This window comes from Bactrocera neohumeralis, chromosome 3, assembly GCF_024586455.1.
Source record: "Bactrocera neohumeralis isolate Rockhampton chromosome 3, APGP_CSIRO_Bneo_wtdbg2-racon-allhic-juicebox.fasta_v2, whole genome shotgun sequence".
NCBI lineage: Eukaryota > Metazoa > Arthropoda > Insecta > Diptera > Tephritidae > Bactrocera > Bactrocera neohumeralis.
In genome coordinates this window covers 3,584,740-3,609,948 of record NC_065920.1, presented here as the reverse complement: position 1 = coordinate 3,609,948, position 25,209 = coordinate 3,584,740, and the positions used below count along the sequence as shown (strand labels likewise).

The 25,209-nt window shown below is 37.2% G+C and overlaps 1 protein-coding gene across 2 annotated transcripts in view; it reads left to right on the top strand.

Annotated features, from left to right (window-relative positions):
* Positions 1-10,557, top strand: part of LOC126754261 (ATP-binding cassette sub-family G member 1) — a 44,158-nt gene extending 33,601 nt beyond the window's left edge. For both annotated transcript variants that reach the window (XM_050466285.1, XM_050466286.1), the window contains 5 exons: positions 5,042-5,231; positions 7,779-8,630; positions 8,714-8,882; positions 8,951-9,051; positions 9,113-10,557. In XM_050466285.1, the coding sequence (XP_050322242.1) occupies positions 5,042-5,231; positions 7,779-8,630; positions 8,714-8,882; positions 8,951-9,051; positions 9,113-9,613 (1,813 nt within the window). In that variant the 3' untranslated portion in view covers positions 9,614-10,557. The remainder of the gene's footprint in view (positions 1-5,041; positions 5,232-7,778; positions 8,631-8,713; positions 8,883-8,950; positions 9,052-9,112) is intronic.
* Positions 10,558-25,209: the final 14,652 nt, after the last annotated feature.

Sequence of the window (25,209 nt, the reverse complement as noted above, 5' to 3'; positions counted from 1 at the left end):
CTTAAGCACTTTTTATGTTTGAAACCGAAACTCACACCATTTTTTATAGAGCAAATAACAAATGGGCAGCGATAGCAACAACAGCAAACATGAACTGTTTCAATCGTACAATTTGTAGAACGTAAGGCGTTTTCTTTGTCTGCTGATAACGAGCATTCAAAAAGTCCAAGGGTCAGCGCTGAACGTCCAAAGAGTTGCCAGTGCGTTGAAACGCAAATAAGCTTTTGAATACCAACAAATCCGCATTTTTAAACACCGCGTCGCCGCTACGAGTAGTTCAGCTCGTTTTCTGTCGATTTATTAATTGATAGCAGGAATTCTGAACAAACATACACCAATGCCTAAAAGCGATCATACGTTTGCTGCATTACGAGAATATTTACAACTATATACAGCCATATCTATATGGACTCTATGCGTACGTTAGATACTCAGTTTTGCCCTTCGCTTGAGTCATATGCTGATATGTCTATATATATATGTGTATACAAAAGTGGCGTTTATCGCTGGGTTCCCACTTGTTTCAAGGCAGCAACGCTCGAGAATGCTTCTTTTCCAAATGGCATGAATTGTACATTCATACACACACACATATACATACACATTTGATTGGTATTTACATTGTTACTGTCGACGGGCCAAACTCGCTTTGCCTTTGTTCGCTTGCGCTTCGAGCGTTTGGCACTCCATCGCAGTTGTGCATATGTTTATGCTGGCAACATGAGCCGCTCGGACTTTAAACTTGTTTGCGAAATGACACTTACACTTTTGTGGCCGATTATTGCTTATTTATTTATTTATTTCTATTTTGCTGTTTTGCTGTAAGTCAACTGGAAAGTTTTTCGGTGTCGATAACGATTGTAAAAATTGTGCGTCGTTGGAAAAGCTCTTGTTTGCGGCTTAGAATATATGTATGTAACATCTAATAGCTAGAAAAGTATTTATTACAAATATGACGCAGAATAAAAACATATAAATTAGTAAACATATTTATTTTGAAATATTGACCCTTGATAGTGGCATTTTTTTGAAAATTTACTTAAAATATATTATATTGCAAATATTGCAGAGCTCGATAGAGAACTATTATTACATATCGTCACCTAGAATGACAAAACAATCAAAATTGCGTTTTTTATTGCTTACGATTCACTACATCACATTACATATATGATGTATTAAATTTTCAGCTTTCGCTATCAGAGGTAACCAATACATTGGGTAGCCGAAAAAGTCTATTCGTATTTCTAACCAAACTTTAACTTACTTTTTTATTTATAATGAACTTTAATGAACCAAATATGCACCATTTTGGTCGACCATTTTTCTGCTAGAGATATTTTTCCATCAGTGTAAAACTTTTCTGGTTTCTTGACGAAAAGCTGCGACAAATAATTTCCACAGGCTTCACTTGAAGCCAACTTTACTCCATTAAAAGAGTTCTGTATTGACCAAAACAATAGTAGTCCGATGATGCAAGGTCAGGGCTATGGATGCATCAAAACTTTCCAGCCAGCCAGCCAGCGTTGTACTGATGAAAGACGACGCGTTTTCTGTTGATCAGTTCCGGCTTTTTTTTCGATTGCTTGCTCAAATCTCATCAGTTGTTGACAGTAAAATGTAGAATCACTCATTCGACTAGGCGGGAGCAGCTCATAGTGGATGATACCTTTCCAATCCCACCAAACACTCAGCATAACCTTTCGAGGCGTCAATACTGGCCTAGCGACCATTTGTTGAGCTTCACCACGCTTGGACCATGATAATTTTCACATATCATTGTCGTATTTGAACCACTTTTCGTCTTCTGCTACCATTTGCTTCAGAAATAATGCGATTTCATTTGGTTTCTGGCTTTCAGCTTTACGCCAATTTTCGAAAATCGTGAATCACCCAACTGTCAAATTCTATTATTAAGATTTTGATCTTAATCTCAACTTTTATTATTCTTGAAATTTTCACTCATTCAGTTAAATTTGCGAAAATTCCGAAAATGGCATACTGCATGACATTGTAGTAGGTGTGAGGCTTTCAAGCCGCAAACTCGTACTTCAGCATTCATACTTTCATTCAAGATTCAAAATAATAAAAAAATATTAAAAATAAAAAAATCCAAAATATGATATAAATTAAAAATACCAGTTTTACTTGCATAGCTTACTTTTTGAGTGAAATAACCTCTTCTCTATAAAAAAATGAAAAATTAATAGCCTCCGACATTAACAGACACCGCAAAAGTGCTAACTGCACAATATATACGAAATGAATTCATAATAAATTAGAAATTTAGCAATCAAGTGTCTGCTTTTGTGCTTTAATTAACTTTTTGTTGCATTTTACAAAGAGCTTCACCTCTACCCAGTCACCTTTAGCTGATTAAATTAGCACTCTCTCTGTTTATATGCATTTACGCACACACTTACGCTCTCGCAAGGCATGGCGAAGTACTGGAATTCTGTTTTATTATAGAAAAAAATAATAAGCACTTTTCTGTATCAAAAACTAAAGCTTTGAAAGCATGACCTGCTCATTGAACTCTTACCGAAAACAAAAACAAATAACGAGATCATTTTCTTCTTCGCTTTGTTCCTACTTACATATATACATACATTCTCTGTGTACATATGTGCATATAGTACTCTGCTTGCCTTTCTCTGACCTAAAAAAGGAAATGTTTTCAACAATTTGTGTGAAACTGCCATTGCTGTGCTCTCTTTGCTTACTCCAAGCGCTGGGATAAGCAAGAAAGAAAATCATCTTACAATGGAAGTATGTCAGTTTGTAAATAATAAGAAATGCTTGATAATCTTTTGTGTGGAGAGTTTTATTTTGATAAAAACATTGCGATTAAGTCTTTATAATTGTCTGCTCATAGAAGCGGAATATAAAGATTTGCATTCCTTTCAATATTTGCTATCAAGTGGTCCAGTGTATAGATCCACTATAAAGAAGAAAAATGTTGTACTTAAAGAAATAAATATGCATTTATCTATGTGCTAATAGTACGTACACATATGGATGGAGTCATGACTAGAAGTTCGCGCCAGTGAGGAAAGTTCTCTGATTGCCATTTACCTGGAAATGGCCAGAAACGATTCTTTTGCGTATCTTCTGGGTAGCCAAAGAACATCCGTTTGAAGGCGAACTAAGGCGAGAAGGCGAAACATCCCCTCCACAGGATTATGCGCTGGGTTTGGGACCCGCCATGTAAAAAACGCCCCAATTGACAACTAAACAACAGCCGTGGAAGAGAAAACCCTCTTTTGATTACGACCATGACAAACGCATTAAGGTAACGATTTAAGGGCATGCACCTGGAATATCCGATCCCTTAATTGGGAAGGTGCCTAAAATAAATGCTATCAGCACCGCCGTCTAAGAATTGCGATGGACAGGACAAGGGCTGAGGCGAGTAGGTCCATGTAAAATATACTACAGCGGCCATATAAAGGAGCGCAAATTCGGTGTGGGAGTGCTGGCATTCACCCCAGTGAATGAACGTCTAGCCACAATCCGCATCAAAGCAAAGTTCTTCAACATATCGCTGATTTGCGCCAACGGAAGAGAAGGACGATGTGACCAAAGATTCCTTCTAGGAGCGCTTGGAGTGCACCTATGAGAGCTGCTCCCAGGTATATTTGGCATAACAGTCGGTAAATTCAAGAAACTTCCCCAAATGGGTTGAGGCTGATCGACTTCGCTGAAGCACGAAATATGGTTATCTGTAGTACTAGATTCCAGCATAGATTGCCTGGTTGTCTCCGTATCGGAAAGCCATCAACCAGATCGATCATGTTGTGATACACGGAAGACACGTCTCTAATGTTTTAGATGTGCGTACGAAGAATGAACTCCAGCTTTGAAAGTATTTGACGCAGTACCCGCCGGTGGAAGCAGAGGACGTGGAAGACCTCCACTCCGTTGGAAAGACCAGGCGGAGAAGACCCTGGCTTCGCTTTGAATCTCCAATTGGCGCCACATTGCTTAAAGAACAACCAACTCGGCTATAACCGCGGTGTCTACGCCAGTAAAGACAATATTCATATATCTTAAATATATATAAAAACTCTTTTTGAAAGCAAAAGTTAGAGAAAATCATCTATAATAAGCCATTTCGTTAAAGTTTTTCTCTGCTTGTTAACGTTCAAACTCTTTCTCTTGTCAAAATTTGATATATCAAAGTTATCCAATAAAATTGAAAACAAGTTATAGTTTGGGTAACTCTTTCAAGTAGTGTACCAGTTGTTTGTTCGATTCACCATTATCCAAGGCGAAGTGAATAGAATATAGTTTTGCTTTATTTCTCTCCTTATGACCGACATAAGATGATAAATGGAGATATAAGCCATATAGTGGAAATCGAAGCGCTATATAAACTCTGTTGGTAAGATTACTCAAAACCTAGACCGAGAGTGTTGAAAAGCATAAACATGTATTCGCTTAACCGGAAGGAATTGTTGAGACCCCTTGCGATTGATCTCAAGGCTCTTTTGAGGTCAAAACAGCACCTCTATACAAAAAATAACACCATCCTTTAACTACATTAACCAACTAAACAGAACCGTTTTTCATGAACGATAATTAGTTTCAAACGATGGCTGTCCAATCAATATGACAGCCGATTAGGATCTTTACAAAAAGTTAATGCCAGTCAGGCAACCCATGCAAGCAAGCTTCTAACAAATGTGCCCAATCTACTGTATAGACATAGATTAAAAGCCAATAATTCCTTTTCTATATTTGCATATGTCGATTTGTAGTCTAATGTTGGCATAATAACACCACAATTTGTATGCCCACGATAGTTTATGCGCTCAATCGAAATTAATTACGCTCAAACATCGCGCATAAGCACGTGTCATGCTGACAAATGTGTCGAGAAATGTTTATCGAAGTTGGTGATTTCGAAGCGCAACTAATGGGAATTGAATATTAAATGTGTGCATAGGAATACTTAGTTAAACATAGCACCAACTAGACATATTGTCCATTAGCTGCTCACTTATAATTAATTGCCTGTGTTTTTTTTTTCTCATTACAGAACGACAAATATCGAAGGTGTCGTCACGATGAATGGACGCGAACGGAATCTGAGCGTTTTCCGTAAACTATCCGCTTATATTATGCAGGATAATCAATTGCATGGCAATTTAACCGTCCAGGAAGCGATGACCGTGGCCACGAACTTGAAGCTTAGCAGGAAATTTTCAAAGGCGGAAAAGAACTCAATGGTAGGTTTGAGCAAAAATATGTGATTTGTGAATGATACAGAGTTATAATATTTAAATTTAGTGCCATAAATTCATCATTTTTTTTTTGTGCTTTAAACTCCTTGAATTTATTTGAACACTCATTAATAATATTAGCACATTTTCCAATCTTCAAGTACCTTGAACCATCTATAACCTCACCACTCTATTTCAGGCGCCAACTATTCATAAAAAATGAACTTAAAACAATTTGCCAGAAGTTTCCGTTTGCAAAAATTTCCGCTTCCACACGACTTCGCATAAAAATTATAGAAAATTTTAAACGCATAAATACTAAAAATGTTAGTATCCACAGCGTTTTGCATATTTAATATTTGGCATATTTTTTTTCTATTCTCCAATTTGCATTTAGCCAATTCATTGTCTCTTACGTCTGCTGCCAATTATGGGTACACAAATAATGAGACAACAAAATGATTCTACAAATTATATAGTTTCTTCCCTGCTTCTTTACTGGCTTACCCGCGGCGGTATAGTGGCTGTTTGTTCAGTAGCTAATTCCACAAACCGGTTCTCACATTTATAAAAATATCAGCAATTCTCTTCAATATACGCGAGAACGTTGTCGCTGTCACTTAATGACGCGATGTTAATTTCAGACGAATTCTTGTTTTCCTCAAATGTGTGTTTGTATGCAAGCTGTGTGTGATCTCGGTAGCTCCTTAAAAAACTTCATTTATTTACTTTTAATAAAAAATCATAGCAGATTTTTATACTACTAGTGTATATACTAGTGGCCCGAGTCTATGTTAGGACCTCGGAACGTATGCACATCTAAAACACTGGAGACGTGTCTTCCGTCTATCACAACATGATCGATCTGGTTGGTGGCTATTCGATCCGGAGACAGCCAGGTAGCTGATGAATTTTCCTATGCTGGAATCTAGTACTACAATACCATCTAGTACTATATAACCATATTTCGGGCCCGGCGAAGTCTATTAGCCTCATTCCATTTGGGGAAGGCTGAATTTACCGATCGTTGTGTCAAAGATGCCTTCTTTGCCCATTCTGTCGTTAAAGTAGCCAAGCACGATTTTGACATCGTGGCGGGGGCAGCTCTCATAAGCGCGCTCCAAGCGCTCACAGAAGGAATCTTTGGTCACATCGTCCTTCTCTTCCGTAGGCGCAAGTCAGCGATATGTTGAAGAACCTCGCTTTTATGGGCATTGTGGCTAGACGTTTATCCAACGGGGTGAATGCCCAGGACTCGGCGAAGGAGTCTCACTCCCACCACGAATCTCACACTGAATTTGCGCTGCTTTTTATGGCAACTGTCCTTGTCCTGTCCATCGCGCTTCTTAGACGGCGGTGATGTCAGCCTTAATTTTTACGAGGACATCAACCAGTTGGACAGCGGCACCTTCCCAATTAAGACACCGGACATTCCAGGTGCACGACCTCAAATCGTAATCTTTAATTCGTTTGCCATGGTATTTGGTAACTTTTTCATTGAGGGCGTTTTTTACTAAGAAGCAGCTTATTTGTAGGAACGGCCGATACCAAAATCAAGTTCTTGTAAGAAATATTTAAAATAAATAAAAATAATAATAAAAATAAATAAAAGAAATAATGTTTTTTTCTGTTTTAATTAAATTCGAATTTGTAGGCGGTTTATCAAGTAATCATTTTACGACTTGCGCGTGTTCACATTAAGAAAAACATCGGATTACTTTCGGTTTTTTTTTTTGTTTTTTTTTTGGAAGAAGCGTGGCAGCTGCAACTCAAAGCTTCAATTATTTTTATTTCATTTATTCATGTTCTTTCAAGCTCTAAATTAATCGTTAATGTCATTAAGTTTATCTCATGATTATTTCTGTAACAATGCGTTTAAGTAACATAAGTCAACTTAATTGATTCAAATAATTTGCGTTTTACTAACCAATTTGTTGGATACTGAATGTGGCATTAACCATAAAACAATACCTAGCAATCAGAAACCTTTAATCATGACGCGGGAGGTGTCCATATTTTCACTAGAAAGCAAAGCAGCTGTCTGAGCTTAAGTCGACTTGAGCCATTTAACAAATTCTCTAAAGCAAATATGTTTATGAGGCACAAATGCTTGCGTTTTTTCGCACGTCCGCCAGTCGGCGATATTTATGTGACAAGATGACAAACCAATTATATTCGATAAAAACAGAAATCTTCAAATCACGTACAAGATATAAAATAAATTTATCTTTATGTGCATATGAAAAAGTTCTCAACACTTCAAGTTGATTAAATTAAATATTTTTTCTTATCTTTCATAAAAAATTAAAATAATTTAAGAAGCGGAATTGAAATTTCGGTGCGTTTTTGCTTAATCTATCAGAAATGATTATTTAAGAGCGTGAACCCCACGTACCAAAAAAATTATATTATCTCAAATTTTCAGTTCCTGCAACACTTTTCCGTTTTTTTTATTCTGTACGGTACGAAAATTAATCTCTCAAAAATAATGTAAATTTTCACCAATCTGATTACATAGAACCCCACTAATCTCCTTCTCTGTCTCACTTGCAGATCGACGACATTCTACTCACACTCAGCTTGAGCGAACACCGCAACACACTCACACGCAATTTGTCTGGCGGACAGAAGAAACGGCTCTCCATCGCTCTGGAGCTCGTCAGCAATCCGCCGATTATGTTCTTCGATGAGCCCACGTCCGGTCTGGACAGCTCAACTTGCTTCCAATGCATACATTTGCTCAAAATGCTGGCGGCTGGTGGTCGCACCATCATTTGCACCATCCATCAGCCGTCCGCACGTCTCTTCGAGATGTTCGATCAGCTTTACACGCTAGCCGACGGTCAGTGTGTGTACCAGGGCAGCACAAAACAACTGGTGCCATTCCTCTCCACGCTCGGTTTGGAATGTCCCAGCTATCACAATCCGGCAAGTTATGTGATTGAGGTCGCTTGCGGCGAACATGGCGATCACACGCGCAAATTGGTCGATGCAATCGACAACGGTAAGAAGGACATACGCTCTGCCGCCGATTATGAGGGCTTGAAAATGCGCAATGATTTGGTGAAGGTGCACAATTTGAAAGCCATATTGGATAAGAATGCGACAAATGCAAATAACGGTAAATACGAAGAGAACTTGACGCTCAATAATGGCATACTGAATGGCAATCTGGTGAATGACATTGTGAAGAGTTCGAATGTGTCGGCAGCCGATGCCAGCGCTGCGCCCGTGGTGAGCACGAATGAGAAGGGCGATGCCATGATCGATGTTGAGAAGGCGGACAACTGCACGACGGCCTTGTTGAACGAGGAGATCACTTCGCCCGAACGTTATCCCACATCGCAGTTCCACCAGTTTTGGGTGGTGTTAAAGCGCACGTTACTCTTCAGTTATCGCGATTGGGTGAGTGCTCATTGCAAAAGCATACATTTCGGCGTACACGAATGTTTCTTCTAACTTTTATTTCGTTGTTGTTGTTTTTGTAGACCCTTATGTACTTGCGTTTATTTGCTCATCTCCTGGTTGGCTTCCTTATTGGCGCTCTCTACTACGATATCGGCAATGATGGTGCGAAAGTGTTGAGTAATCTGGGCTTCCTCTTCTTCAACATGCTGTTCTTGATGTACACGTCGATGACCATAACGATTCTGTCATGTAAGTGAAATTTTTTTCGAATTCGAGTAAATTTTTAAATTTAATACTCAATTGTTTTCCTCTTGCAGTCCCGCTGGAGATGCCGGTGCTGCTGAAAGAGAACTTCAATCGCTGGTACTCGCTCAAGTCATATTATCTGGCCATTTCGGTTGCCGATCTGCCATTCCAAGTGAGTTTAAGCGCCGCCAATAAATACATTCAATTATAATTTTTGCTTGTCTCCTCTCTAGGCAATATTCTGCGTAGTCTATGTGAGCCTGGTTTACTATTTCACCTCACAGCCGTGGGAGCTCTTCCGCTTTGGCATGTTCTTGGGCGCTTGCTTAATGATCGCCTTCGTGGCACAGTCCGTCGGTCTCGTAGTCGGTGCGGCGATGAATGTGCAGAACGGTGTGTTCTTGGCGCCTGTCATGTCCGTGCCCTTCTTGCTCTTCTCCGGCTTCTTCGTGTCCTTCGATGCGATACCCATCTACCTACGCTGGATCACCTACCTCTCCTACATCCGCTACGGTTTCGAAGGCACCGCTTTGGCCACCTACGGTTATGGTCGCGAGAAACTTAGGTGCTTCCAGACCTACTGTCACTTCAAGTCGCCGCTCACCACACTCGAGGAACTGGACATGGTCGACGCTAACTTCACACTCGATATTATTGCACTCATTGTCATCTTCGTGGTTCTGCGCGTTTCCGCGTACCTCTTCTTGCGTTGGAAGCTGAACACCACGCGATAAGATCGGTGCCAGCGTCTTGATTTCTTTCAATTTTCTTTGGTTTTGTTGTGCTTTCTTGCGCTTAGCGCTCGCTGTAAGTGTTTGAAAGCCATGGCAGGATCCTCTTTCCATGCACATTGTTTTTGTACTTTGTTTAAATTGAATAGGTGATAACAGACACGTATGTGAACGAAAGTGATGTCATATTGTTATTTGTACAATTTTACGAGCATAAATTAGGTTAAAACTTTCAAGTTGTGTGAGTTGGGTTAGCGGAGTTTTCGTGACACAAAATATCGCGTCTACTGCACACAAGGGAAACACATACACACACATACGCGCATAATGCGATGCATCCTCAACTTCAATACGCCAATTTTTCAAATCTTTTAAAGCAAAATGATGAACAATTTTTTAGATTTAGGCAAAGCATACATTTATCACTAGCATAAGCATTGTACATACATATATACAAGTAGAGAGTTAGTAAAACGATAAAACGCTGCTAATTAATACGGAACACGAAATCAAAAATTTTTAATAAACAATTTGATATAAAAAGAAAAATATATATATATTTAATGGCTGCTTTTGTAAGCTGAATCGATGTGAATTTGTTATGTAATAACTTTTGTATGTGCTTAACACAATTTTTGATAAATTTATATGTAATTTTTTAAATTTTTACCGTTACAAACGTAAGACGACAAATAATTCAAACAAAATTTACCAATTTACCAAACCACAAAATATTTGTTCCGATCAATGTAGAATCGTTGGTAGTGGTAAATAAGCTTCTATAGAAGTAAATCGACAGAATTCTTACGAAGATCTGTTGCCGGTTCATTTACGAAGTATTCCACTGCGTATTTTTTTATAAATGGTGTTTTTATAGACATATTTAATCGTAGATTGTAAGAATATTGCTAGAAAATAAAGAGCTTTACAAGCAATTTAAAATATTATACATTTGTGGAATTTTCTGTAGTAAGAGTATTGTTTATTTGAAAACAAAAAAAATATATATATAGTTTGCGGAAACAAAAATTCTGTTTTATTCACAATCATTTGGTCACTGGAGAAAGGAAATACATTTAAAAAATACGATTATGGGCGAAAAATAGTAAGACTTTGTTCATAATTTTAAAATTTTTAATTCATTTTTCGAAATCTATGTCGTCCTTGTCAAAGTAATCCCCCTTGGCCTCACCAACAATCGTGCCAGCCTTTTTTGCAATCCTCGTAAGAGTTTCTAAAATCAATTTCAGGAATAGCTTTGAATGCGCATAGCAATTCTCGTTCAAAATGGTTTCCTCGGAGCGGTCGTTTGAGTTTTCTGAATAACTAGAAGTCACATGGAGCTAAATCTGGCGAATACGGTGATTGCGGCACAATATTTGTGGAAAATTTAGCGAAAAACTCACGAAGAATCAATGCAATAAGCGACGGGACATTTTCGAGGTGCAAAACCAAGAGTTGTCGACCTATAATTCCAGCCTCTTTTTACGAATAACTTCGCGCAAACACCACATAACACTCAAATAGTCTTCCTTTTTGCGGGTTTGGCCGGTCGGAACGAATTTGGAATGCATCACACCTCGATTTCGATGAAATCGAAAACTGTCAACATAACCTTGATTTTTGGCCTGCTTTGGCGTGATTTTCGCTGATCCTTCCGATATTCCAACGATACCAGTAATATCTTTGACTATTAATTGTCGATTCTCAACACCAATTCTTTTATTTTATTGATCATCAGCTGGTGTTGGACGTGGTTCGTCGTCTATGCATTATCGATCCTCATTGAATAATTTGTATCAATCCCAACCACTTGCGCGCGACAAACATTTATCAACGAAGGCTTTTTCCAGCATTCTAAACCTTTTGCGGCACCAGAAATTTGATTCTGCACACAAAATTTAATGGAACTCTTTGTTAAATAATTTCATCGTAAAAATTGCCGAGTGCACTTTATATACTTCAGAAAGCCGAGCGTATACTTAAGACTTATGATTATTTTACTGTGCCATTTGACACAGATGTCATACCAACATAGAGAAAAAATATTTCTACGAATGGTATATGTATGTTTGTATTCCGGTTTCAAATTTTCAAACTAAAGCAAAGGAAATAGTTCCTCAAACCCTTCGAAGTACTAGAATACGCTTAAAGTTATTGACATTATATATACCGAAAATTTAAACAAACCTAGAACTGAAATATATTCAGACGCAAATTGGGTAACCATCGCTTTATAGAAATTCGAGCCGGAAACGGATTCCAGGAGACATGAAACTTAAAGTCTCGTGGTTTTCGTGAAGAATCACTTTATTTGCTTCAAATCTCTGGTTCTCTCTCTAGTGTTTAATTATTAAAATTTACTATGAAGAGGAATTTCGGACTGAACGTTGATAACCGTTACATTGTTTACGTATTCCCTAATGAATCGAAATACATAACGGGTGCGGGAGCAGAGTTATATCGCAACTACTCCCATTTTGTATAGTATCTACTGTATACTATATGAGTTCTATGTTCTGACTACATATAAAGGGTGATTCATTTCGAGGTTCCCCACATTTAAAAAAAAACCACAGAAACTTCAAATTTAATAGGGAATGTTTATTATCGTTCGAAAAATCATTATTTGGCCGTTGGCATTGACTTGTTCGAACGTTTCGATTGGTAATTGGCGAATGACCCGCGTGATGTTTTTCTCCGAAGCCTGAATCGAAGCGTGATTGTCCGCATAGACTTTAGACTTTACATATCCCCACCGAAAAAAGTATAACGGTGTGATAGCACACGATCTTAGTGGCCAATCGATCGGCCCAAAACGTGAAATAATCTGCTCACCGAAGTGTTATCTCAATAAATCCATCAATTGATGCGATGTGTTAGAAGTAGCGCAGTCTTGTTGAAAACAAATGTCGCCGAGACCAGGAGCTTTAATTTCAGGCATCAAAGAGTCGGTTATGATGGCGCTATAATAGTCGCATTGACGGTTATGATCGCAAAATTTGGCTTGGATCCTTTTAAAACTTTTCAAGAGTTGATAGAACGAAGCAATGTGGCTTGGAACGTCAGTCCAGGTTGCATCGAACGACGCTGAATCGACTCTCCACGGTCTTCGTGTACACTCTCAGCTACGGATGCTATATTTTCCTTACTGTGTGCTGGAGATGGTCTATTCGGTCGCATATTATCCAACAATGAATGCTGGAGTTGAACATTTGCAAACATTGTTCAGGCGTAAATCTTTCCATGATGAAACGCCAAACCATAACTAAACAAAAATTAACATGACAGCTTGACACGACTCATACTTGATTTGTCAAGAAAAGGCAATTAAAAAAAGTACTCCTACTTGGATCACGCGTTATATGTTTTAGCCAGGTTAAACGACAAACCGACCATGCGGATTTTAGTCATATTTCCCTTGCCTATATTACCTCGTCTCCAATTCCTAAGCAATATTTGTACGTACATCTGTGTGTCTGTCTGTATATATGCGAACTAAGCCCTCATTATTTGAGTTATGGATCCGAAATTTTGCACACGTCCTTTCTTTTCCAAGAAGCTACTCATATTTCCGGTTCGCCGATACCGGATCACTATAGCATATAGCTTCCGTACAAATAACAATAAAAAGCAAATTCTAGAAAATAATATTTTGTATTTGTGAAGCGTATTATAGCTTCGATGTAGACGAAGTTATGGGTTTTTCTTGTTTTACTGAGTTTCGATAAACTACCACAACACTACGGTATAAGCGAAAATTGAGGCAATGATGCATATCATTAACAGGCCACTTTGCTTGTCGATCATAAATAATTTAATTGTATGTATGTTATATCATTTATACTTTCTTCATGTTTCTCCGCAAGAGCAGAGTTTCCGCATAAATATACCATTTAAATCGAATTCTATCTTACAAACAGTCATAGATATCCCACAAGCACATGTCACTCCGAGACACAACTCAAATACTACATTAATACTATTTGACATCTGCTCGAAATACTCGTTTTCTCCCAGACACAGTTTGCTTGATGTTAGAAATCAAAGGTGAAATTGGCACGCTGCTGTTCGAGGGCTATTAGTCTCCCATAAATTAATAAGGGTCTGGACGCTTGCTGACAAACATTCGCACACTATTCGCTGCATTTCAGTTCTCATGTGCTTCTGCGGAATAATAGTCAACCACTGCGACTTAATGCAGGTGCAATGACATTCTCCCGCAAGTGTCCTTGTTCCGCTGTGAAATGCTTTTACGGATTTCTCGATGCCAATTACGAGTTAATTGTGGGTGCGCAACAGCCCGAGCTACGTGTAACATAGTTTGTAATTGTTGTAACTGTTGTAATTGTTGGTATTATTGAGAGTTAATTTAAAGCAATTACAGATTCCTTTCAATTATTTATAAATATTAATAGTTTCTCAATACAAAAGTTGGCTGTCATGAGGGCGAGACAAACACTTAATAAATACTGGACCCACGTGCAGCGTATTATTGATTCGTTCCAGTTTTTATGCGTGAATTTAATTAATAGATTGATTACTATAACTATTTAAATACACTGAGAAATAATTTTCAAATCTTCAAGGTGCATAATCTGAGGTGAGCATGAAGTATTATACTAGTGTATTCGAAAATGATAAAGAATATACAAAGACATAGTAGATTGTATGTCATATAAAGACAAAAAATATTTTAAATAAAAAATACAGTGTGCTTGGGACATAATATGGTAAGATTCCACCATTTTTTTTTTATACTAGAAAAAATAAAAACAAAACCTAACCCTTAAAAATTTAGCCACGCCCACCCCTTTCTTTCCCAGACTTCAGATCGCCACTGATGTTTCAGTAGGTGTTTTGATATCTGCTTGGAGTTCTAGTTTTTTTACCGACGTATAAAATGTGGTGTCCAGAAAGTGCGAAATTATAGAGATTAAGCGGTTAGATGGGTTTACGGGTTTCAGAAACCGATCTTTTGTCTTATTAAATTCTATTAAAACACCTCTACAATATTGTCTTAAGTTTTCTAGTTAAACCGAGTAATAGTTTCGGAGATACAGCCTTAAGAACTTGTATGCTCGAGGCCAGCTAAGCTAAGTGCTCCATCTTTAAACGCGTTTTCTCGAAATTGTGTTTTTAAAGTTGGTTGACAATGTTTCTCGAGAACTACTCAACCGATCTTCATGAAATTTTACACAGGTCTTTGAGATACAATTCTTAAAGACTTGGACGAAGGATTTTTTTTTCGATTACAACTATTTGAAAAAAAATTTCGAAATTTTCACTGAAATTTTATTTTTACAAATTTCAGTTTTCTCCTTCGCCCAAGTTCTAAGTTACTATTTTATCTAAAACACGTATTTTTCACTTTGGATGATCTTGTAGGGAGTTATACTGCCAACGCGGGCGCATTTTTTTCCCCAGGGGTCACTGCAAGTGGCGTCACAATGGCCGAGCTTAAAATATTTATTTCCAAAAATTTCAGAATTCCTTTGTTAATAGCGCTTGGTTGTAAAAATAAAAAATTCTAATAAAATGTTTCGTTTTTTAAACGAGAAAAAATTGTTGAAAAAAGGCTGCTTTTTACCCGAGGAAACCCATGTAAACCCTAAAAGATATTCCTCATTATTCATAAAATTATTTTTTCCGACACACTTTTTTACAAAATCGAAAAATATTTTTGCAGAAATTATTAAAAAATATTATGGAAGTCCTCTGCCCCCCAGCAAAATGATGCCACAAACAACAGAGAATTCCTCTGCAAATTAGCTCTTACCATACAGGCGCAGTATCAAATACTTGTTTACCTAAAGGTGTTACTGGCCAATTACTCATACATGTTTGCAGTCAAAATACGAAAGCACATAAATATACATATATACACACATAAAAATAATAACAAGCGCAGAGAAGAAGAAGACAAAAATGCCGAAACCACAGCTGCTTGCCATCAAAGTTAAATACATGTCTATATATACACACACGCGCACTCTTGCCATGGAGTTCAAGTTTCTTCTTTTCGTTGCCTGCTGGTGTGTGCGAGCTCGCACGTCTGTGTGTGTGTAAAGTTGGTTTTGGCTAGCAGGCAAAATATTGGCGTAGGTCAAGAATTGTTTACATGCGCCGCGGAAAAAGTCAAACGAAATGTAAAAACACAACAAACAACCGAAACTTCGGCCACTGTCATGGACGTTGCTTGGTTCGTGTGGTAAAACGCACGCATACAACCACTTCTCAATGCCTAGATGTGTTTGTATATGTGCGCTTGCACTCATTTGCAGAGGCAAGGCGGCAAAAGCAAAGAAGATATCGCACCACAGTGCGAATATCAAGTCTGAACGGGTTTCTGGAGACTTACAAGTGCACCTTCTCATGCAATTTAGTACTTGTATGTGTGTGTACATGTGAAGAAAAGGCATTCCAGCAGAAGTTGAAACATGGTATACAGTCCAGACACCAGACGCTGAACTCAAAGTATTAACAATTCCTCGGAGCATAACCTGATTTAGTATTACTGTATTTGCACACATACATGTGTTTTTGTATTTATGTACATACATACATACATATATGCATACATATGTATGTTTATGGATACTTCTTTATCCCTAAAGTAACACAATACGGCAACATGCGTTCTTTGGAAATAAATTTATTATTTTAAAATACATATTTTAAAATGGTTATATATATGTATATATATAAATGATCAGGATGATGAGATGAGTTGAAATCCGAGTGACTGTCTGTCCGTCCATCCATGCAAGCTGTAACGTGAGTAAAAATTGAGATATATTGATCTAACTTGGTAACCATTTTCTTAGGCAAAAAATAGAACGAGTTCGTAGATGGACGTAATCGGACCACTGACACGCCCAGAAATCGCCATTATCCGAAAACCTATAAAGTGCCATAACTAAGCACCAAATTAATATATAAAGCTGCACAGAGGATCGCAGTAGCAAGGGGCACCTGTGGGCAAAAAATTTTGAAAAAGTATGCGCGGCCCGCCTTCTAATAAGTTTAATGTACATATCTCCTAAACTACTAAAGCTACAACATCTAAATTTGCTCAGCGCAAATATTATAAGAACTTTTACCAACATTGTGAAAATGGACGAAATCGGATGACAATGTCGATAACTCCCCAAATAACGGTACTGTTAAAAACTACTAAAAGCGCGATAAATCAATAACTAATTATGTCAGAGACATTAAATTGTACCCCCAAGGCGACAAGAAAGAGTAAAATCACATATCTCGAGACCCACCTTACCGATTTCAACCAAATATGATGTTAGACATTCCCCTAACATTCTTAGGTTACAGCATGAAAATGGCGAAATGGGACAACAGACACGCCTCCTTCCCACATAACACAATTTAAAAGTATTCCTCTCAAATAGAGCCTTTGAGGTGTGCCACCATATGACTAAAATTTTACCAAATCCAACCAAAACTATTCAAGCCCCTGGTAGCGAATATTTGGACCTTGTTTGAATTTTTATCGAAAATATCGGTCAATGTGTGAAATATATAACTGAAATTCAAAAAAATTCTTTCCTAGTCTCTGCGCTACAAATGGGTTCAATCGGGCCAATACTTCCCTGAGCCCCCATATATCTAGTGTAAAGATTTTCGCACTTCCGGGTGACTCAGCCAATATGTGAGTTATTTTTATAAAATTGAGAGAGCGTGTTTTCCTTAATACGATGCCTATTCGTGTTTAGAATGAATAAAATCGCGTAAAAACTCACCCAAGCCTAGTGTAGCTGAAAGTACTTCCCGGGATTAAGCCTTGCAAGAGTAAGTTGCAAGAGTTCGAAATGTTCGATTATAAACGAGTTTAGGTCTTCCTAACTTGTTTGTTGATCTGTATATGTGGCAGTAGACAGTAAATAACAAAAATATGGACAGAGCGTGCTCAATGTATTCAAAAAATCTTGCGACAAAAAATGTTGAAATGTTCATTTATTCTCAATTTACTGCTGGTACGTTTCTGAAAAAATTGAGACCACCCTAGGAGACGAAGAAGCTTATCCATAAGCATACAAAATCTGCAAAGTCACAAAGGAACGAGCACTTTATTATGAAGAAATTTTATTTTTATCTTCCCAACTTCTACGCAGCGCAAAAATACCCAGTTGAGGCTATGTAAATATACATATTTATTTATATGTGTATAACAGAACAATAGTATTTCATCAACAGTGCGTTTACATATTCAGTTAATACAAAAGTCACCCTTTGAGTACACAGTACGGTTTCCATTAACACATATTTTGATATTGAGTGGCTTCTATGAATCACTGCTCCGTTGATATTATTTAGTGCGTATTTTGTTCTTTGTGAAATAGAAATGCATGCGCAATAAATTTACTTATCAGTAGACAAAAAACCGAAGAAGAAAACTGCAATATAAGCGGTCTTCGATTCGACACTTTGCAGTTCGCTTTGTTTGAGCTTTACGCGCTTGTCAAACAATTTACTAATGACAGCACAAAAAAAATTAATTAAAAAACAAAATAGTATGTGGATACCTTAGTAAAGTGTTCACAGCTCTTTCAATTCCATGTTTCTTAGATTATGGCTGTTTATGCTATTTATACCAGTTGTTTGTTTGATTAGCCAGTCTCAGAAGTCTGCCAATTGAAAGATAGCTTGCATGAAATATTAAAAACCAAACAATTGAAGACATCAAGTGTAAAATTCAGCATTTAAATAATCATCCATGCTATCTCACGAAAAAAAATTTAGAAATTATCCCTCTTCGAAATGTTTTGAAGCAACCTTTTCATCATAAACATATGTAAGTATGTATGTATGTACATACACATAGTTGTTTCCTATATATTCTTATTTTTCGCTATAATTTGCTAGTTTCGCTCGCTCCATTATTTCTAGTGCTTTAACAGCCTCTGCCCATTCACCTTTTATGGCGCTGCACAATTTCTGGTTTGACTTGATAAAGAACATTCCAATTAATTTTAGTGCAGCTCGCCTATTAAGCTAGATTATTCTAAAAAGTGGTCAGACAAACAGTTCTTAAGAAGTGGCCTTAGCAGAAAATGCCAAAAGAAAAATTGAAAACATGGCGAAGATGTTTAATTCCTGTCTTTCAACTTCAGCTTTGTGCTGGTCAAACAGGAAAATGGCTAATTATGTTTATATGTTTGCACATTTTAATTATCCGTAGATGGCAAACCATCTTTCGTCTAGAAATTGAAAAAGAATATTGACGCCAAGAATACTTTGCGAAGAAATGTCTGAGGTATTCACTTACATATGATCTTATATACTACAAATGTAGATAGGTATGGGTTTTCAATTTCCAGTCCACACTTTTCGCTCCCTTTCGATTTCTTAGACCATCTGCGATTTATCCACGTTCCTTTGTATATTATTATGTATATAAGTACATGAACTAGTCCTTCAGTTTTTCAGATATCCAACTGAAATTTTACACATGCAAGCTGTTGAATGGTCGAATATGGAATATAACATATAAGTGTCATGTAAACTAAACAATTGGAAGAATGCGCTTGTATGAAGAGCTTTCTAGTTTGACAAGATATCTTCAAGAAATTTGGTGTGTATTATAATCTAAGCCAGCGATGTAACCTCCGAAGAAATTGTTCATATCGAATCACTATAGCACATAGGTATCATATAAACTGACTGATCAAAATCAAGTGCTTGTATGGAAAGCATTTTGATTTAAAAATATATCTTCACCAAATTTGTCATTTGTAACTGTCCAAGGTAATAGTATAATCTCTAAAGAAACTAACATATCATACATATATAGCTGTCATGTGAATTGATTGATCAAAATTTAGTTTTTATATGGAAAATTTTTTATATAGTAGGTATATGAAGGGTATTATAGTTATAGTTAACGGTTTTTATGGTTCTTTTGTTAGTTTCGAATTCAGAAGTGGTAAAAAATGTACATACGTCACGGTTAGTATAAGAAATACGTAAAACTTATGTACGTCATGAGTAGTATACGTAGAATATAACAGAGAATATATTACCTTAGCTTGTTTTTGTGTTTTTTGATCTTGATATCTTCAGGAATTAGTATATATTTTCGGAAATTACCATAAGTCCAAACTAGTTCGCTTTCCTACAGAACATATGTAAAAACACATAAGCGTGATTCCCGACCAATTCAGAAAAAACACTAGTTTACAAATAAGACTCCGGTCTGAAAATGAACCAGTCTCAAAAAGACCAGTCTTGTGAATAGTTATGAAATGATTTCGTACTAAGTAATTTTTATTTGACATCAACATTATGATTTGAACATTAAATTATTAAAATCAAAAATTATAATTTATATACTAATATTCTTTCCATCCTGCTTTTTTAGCTCCAAACTATAGTATCTCTCCAGAATTGAATTAGATTTGATTTTTTACATTGTCGAAAAAGTCTTTTCGTTTTTCTAATCAAACTTCAACTTATTTTTTTATATTTATTGAACCAAATATGTACCATTTTGGTCGAGCACTTTTTGCTATTTTCCCGCTAGAGACATTATTCCATCAGTGTACAACTTTTCTGGTGACAATTGAGATCAGTTGCTTCTTTGGCAAAAGTAAAAACGAGTTTAGCTTACGCTTCACACCAGTTGGAAAGTAGTTGGCAACTAGTTCACATCACTGCGGGGTTGGCATGTTGTGCGTAATGTAAACTTGTCATGCAAGAACGATTCTTGCTCGCTTTCTTTAGCTTGTCCGCCAGCTGCTTTACTGCTACCACAATATGGTACCACAATCATCATCACTTGCCCGCTTGGCAGCCATAAATGTTCCAATATTTGTTTAATTTTATTTTTGCGTCTTTTTATGCCACACCGGGAAAGCGTTTGCCGCTATTTTGCGGTTTGTGCTTTCAGTCAGCTTTCGTCGGTCAATGCAACAAGTCGCGGCAACATTTCACTCAGGCACAAGTGGCACTATTAACCGTGGCAAAAAATCCGCTCGTCGCAGTGAAAAGTTAGAAGGTCAGCGGCGAAAAGTATCGGTGGCCAGAATATAAACGTTTAAAGCGGCTGTTAGACCTGAGTTCACACTAATACAGTGGTACGTTTCAAGCAATGTGTTTTCACAATTTTGTTGACTTATTTATTTTGCACTCAACTGTTGATTGGTGTTGCTGTTGAGTACTTTTATCTACGCAAACAAGTACTTTGATGCTTCCACATTTATATGTGTGTTTGTTGGTGTTGTATACGGTTGCTAATGTGTGCTATAGCATGGGTTCATTCAACTGCAACGAGTTAGCATGTTATCGTACCGCTAATAAAACATTTCACCAACAACAACAACAGTGATTAATTGTTTTTGTACGTAAAAGTAATTTTCTTCGAATTTCTTTGTGTGATTTTCAGTGCTATATGGCACAAATGCATCGCTATATGAGAGTCAGCCTAGACGCCTATTTGGGTAAGTAGATGGTATCATCACGTACAGTTTTAAAGCAGGTCATAAATGACATGAATTTTTAATGTTAACAACACATTTAACCAATTATTTTATTTTCTTTTGTTTGTTTGGGACTTAAATTTAATATCATAAGGAGCCATATATTATTCTGAGTTCATTTTAAAACAAGCGAGTCCAATGTTCAAAACAATATAGAGTATATCGATACTGAGCAAGCAGCAAAAAAAATTGATAAAAAGTTTGAGAAAATGTGTTTCTGAGTGCTTAAAATAGCCGCGTCTACAACACATATCTATACATGTGTTTAAAGATAACAGTTTATATCCGAAAGTCAGTCTGAATTTGTATGGAATCTGGGCAATAAAGTTCCGTTTGCTCGCTCACCTAGGAAAATTTTTTAAAATGTCATGTAGAATATGAAAATATTCAGTTCAAACGAATAATTGAGAAAGCTGAATGAAATTCTCAACTCCAATACTGAAAATAAGCAAAATTTAACGACGAATCGAGTGTGATTTTCACAATTTTCAAAATAAATTTATTTAACTACCGATTATATAACCGGTAAATTACCCAAAATCATCACCAGAAATTTCTATTAAAGTTTCGCAGCCGAACTAACAAATATAACCGAAACTCTAGTGGTCGTTCAACGCTTTCCTACAAAACGGGCGTATAAAGGGTTTACCAATAAGGACGACATAATGTTCAGGATTTGTCCGGAAAGTAATAGGACTGATTTTCTTCCGCCGCGACTGTACTGCGGAGCATGCGAGCACCGACTCGATTCGGTAGAAGGCGTTCCTAGCTAACGTACAAGCGGCAGGTCAGTTGTCGCCGAGCACCTGGACAGTCAGGATAAACAATTTCGCGCGACGTGTTTCTGTGAGTGATGGAAGCCGAAAATGCAGCGTTCGTTAGAGCAGAGGTACGCGATTAAATTCAGTGTGAAACTCGGAAAATCTGCGACAGAAATGTTTGATATGATCAAGCAGTTTACCCAGAAGTTGCCTTAGCAATAAGTGGAGTGTTTCGGTGTCACCAGGCCTTTTGACGTCTCCTCGTCCAAAAAAGGGAAGAATGAGCAAATCCAAAGTGAAAACGATGCTCATTGTCTTTGTTGACATTAAAGGCATCGTCCACCATGAATTTATTCCTCCTGGACAAACCGCCAACGCCAAGTTTTACGTGGAAGTCCTCAAGAGACTCAAACGAAGCGTCAATCGGGTCCGACAAGACATCGCAGCCGATTTAAAGTTGCACCACGACAACGTCCCGGCTCACACCGCCTTTCTTGTGAACAGCTACTTAACCAACGCCGGCATCCCAACGCTTCCGCAGTTTCTTTCTCTAAAAGGCTGATGAAAAGGGATCCAAGCAGCATGCACCTCGGCTCTCAAGACTATTCCGGAGAATGCCTTCCGTGATGCCTCCAATGCTTGGTAATCGCACTAAAGAAGCCTATTTTGAAAGATTTTAAAGAATTGTAACGATTGGTTCCATGCATTTTTTTTTTTAAACGGCTCGGTCCTATTACTTTCCGGACAAACCCTGTATATGTGTGCCTGACTTATATAGACAATTCATTTTGCAATAAAATATTTCACTTCACTGTTTGAAATGAAGTGAAGTGCAAAAAATATGCACACAGACAGCCGTAAATTATGCCAAACTTTCCCATTGCCAAAGTTCGTGCCTTTACAAACATATGCCTTACGTATATACCTTTATACTATATTATAAATTAAAGTATATGCATATACATATGTATAGTATATATGTACATATGCACATGTATTTAACGCTTCACATATTATGCGCCATTTGTTCGCTTTCCACGCCCCGGCGATTAAAAGTACTTCAAGAGTTGATTGGCTCTTTAAGTCGCAAAAAATTTTCCTTCATGCGAACTCACACAAATTCTGCTTTTCACCGCGTTGTGGAAAGTGGAAAATATCTGTGCGTTTCCGACAAAGAAAAAAGTGGCCGTACATATAAATATGTAACAGTATATGTACATACTTATGTATATATATATATGTATATACCCTCCAATATTGTTTACTGCTCAACGCTAAAATCAAAGCGAAACGCAAAAACAAATTCCCGCCAAGCGTTTCTAAAACTTTTACGAGCTTGTTGGCTATCCACCAAGTAGTTTGTACGAGTGTGTGTTTGCAATAAAAGCCACTCAAAATAGTGGTGTTTGCTAAAGCGGAATTGAATGTGAGTGAGTGGGTTGAGTGGTGCACACAAGTGACACGCTTGTTGCATGCAACATCACTTTTATTGAAAAGTGCAATAAATGCACAGACGAAGACAACTGTAAAATCAACCGGCAAAATTACTATTTATTCACACACTTACTCTTTCACATACAAGGTAACTTTGTTTCTGCAAACGCATTAGTTTCTATTTCCTCAGTTTCGCTCAGCTTCAAAAAAAGTGCTCAAATATGAGTTACATATAATCAACTGTGAGTGCCGTTAGCCGGCTTTTTGAACACGTTTAGCTTCGTGTGCTGAGTAAACTGAGTGAGTGCTTGAGTTTTATTTCACGTTTGTGCGCAATTTGAGAAACAGTGTATGTCAAAAGTAATGGTACCGAGCTGAGTTAGTAATTACGAAGTTATCAAGAAGCTCACAATTTTTGTAAAATATAGTAAAAATTAAAACTCAATATTCGAATTTATTATTAACTATATAATGGTATCTTTTGGAATGAAAATTTTTTAGAAAATATATATTAAAAAAAATAAAAACTGGAACAAAGTTTAAAATTCTTAAAGTTGTATTCTAACAATGTAATCGACTTAGTTTTGTAAAAAAATTGTGCAGTAGACAAGATACCACATAGGTTAGGTTAGGTTAAGAGTCGATCCTAACAGGGATCTTACTTGGACAACTTAGAACGCCGGTCCGTTATGGTACTTAAAACTCTTATACAATAGATTATAAAACCCTTACAAGACCAATGGAACAATGCTAGAATGCAAAACGCCATAAGAGATTCATCTCTGTCCCATTTCGATGTATCCCAACAGGGAGCAAGGGCACCAACTCTGGCTAGCTCAACTTCTTTACTGCTGCCAGCGAATCCACTATGAGGCCAGGCACCGCAAACCAGTCTGATGATAAAGTATCTTAATACTATTTCTAGTGATGACAGACAAACCTTAAATAGCTTCGAGTGCATAGTTAGCGAACTCGGCGCTAGTATTGACGCTTTACTGTGGGAGTGAATGCACACCTCCCTGAAAGGAGCTGCACTTCGTAGTAGCACGTCTATCGCCACTTTGATAGCAGTCACTTCTGCCTGAAAAACGCTGCAGTGCTCCGGTAGAATAAAGCTAAGATTGACGGAGAGCTTCTAACCACATACTTTTGGGAAAAGTTTGTATTTCATAAACTATTTTCCAATTTTTTATACCTCAAATAGGGTATATTAAGTTTGCCACGAAGGCAAGGAAACTTCGGTTAAATGGGCATGCGAAATGAGTCGCACCATGTCTGTCTATTTGTTCGTTTGAACGATCTGAACCAACTGATTTTTAGCTATCAAATAATTGTGTGGAAAACGCTTTTATATGAGGATCTATCTTCAAGAAATTGGCTTAGTTTATTGCCTAAGGCAATGGTGCAACCTCTGAAGAAATTCTGCAGTTTGGTTCACTATAGAATATAGCAGCCAGACAAACTGAACTGAACCATCAAAACAAGTGACACTTAATATATTCTACGCCAGCTCAAGTCAGTTTACAAATAGGTAATATGAGTTCTCAACTTTGAATCTCCTCAACTTAACTTCAAGTTATCCGAAGATCAAAAAAAATGACAAAACAATCGGACACCTCGTCGATTTCTGTCCCCCAAGCTGTCCTCAAAGTAGATATCTTGCATAAAATTGAAAATATATTCACATTATTAATATTCTTACCAATCTTATTAAAGTCTTATACAAAATCATATATGCGAGCAACTAAAGTGGTAATATATAAAAGAATATATAATAGAATTTAAGTAGTTCCTACTCATAATGGATTCCTTTCTAATTATTCGTACATAAAAACTTTAATTACTCTTGAAAGAATGTGAAACTGTTGTTTATAATTTAGAAAATGTTTCTGCAGACAAGGAATGTAGA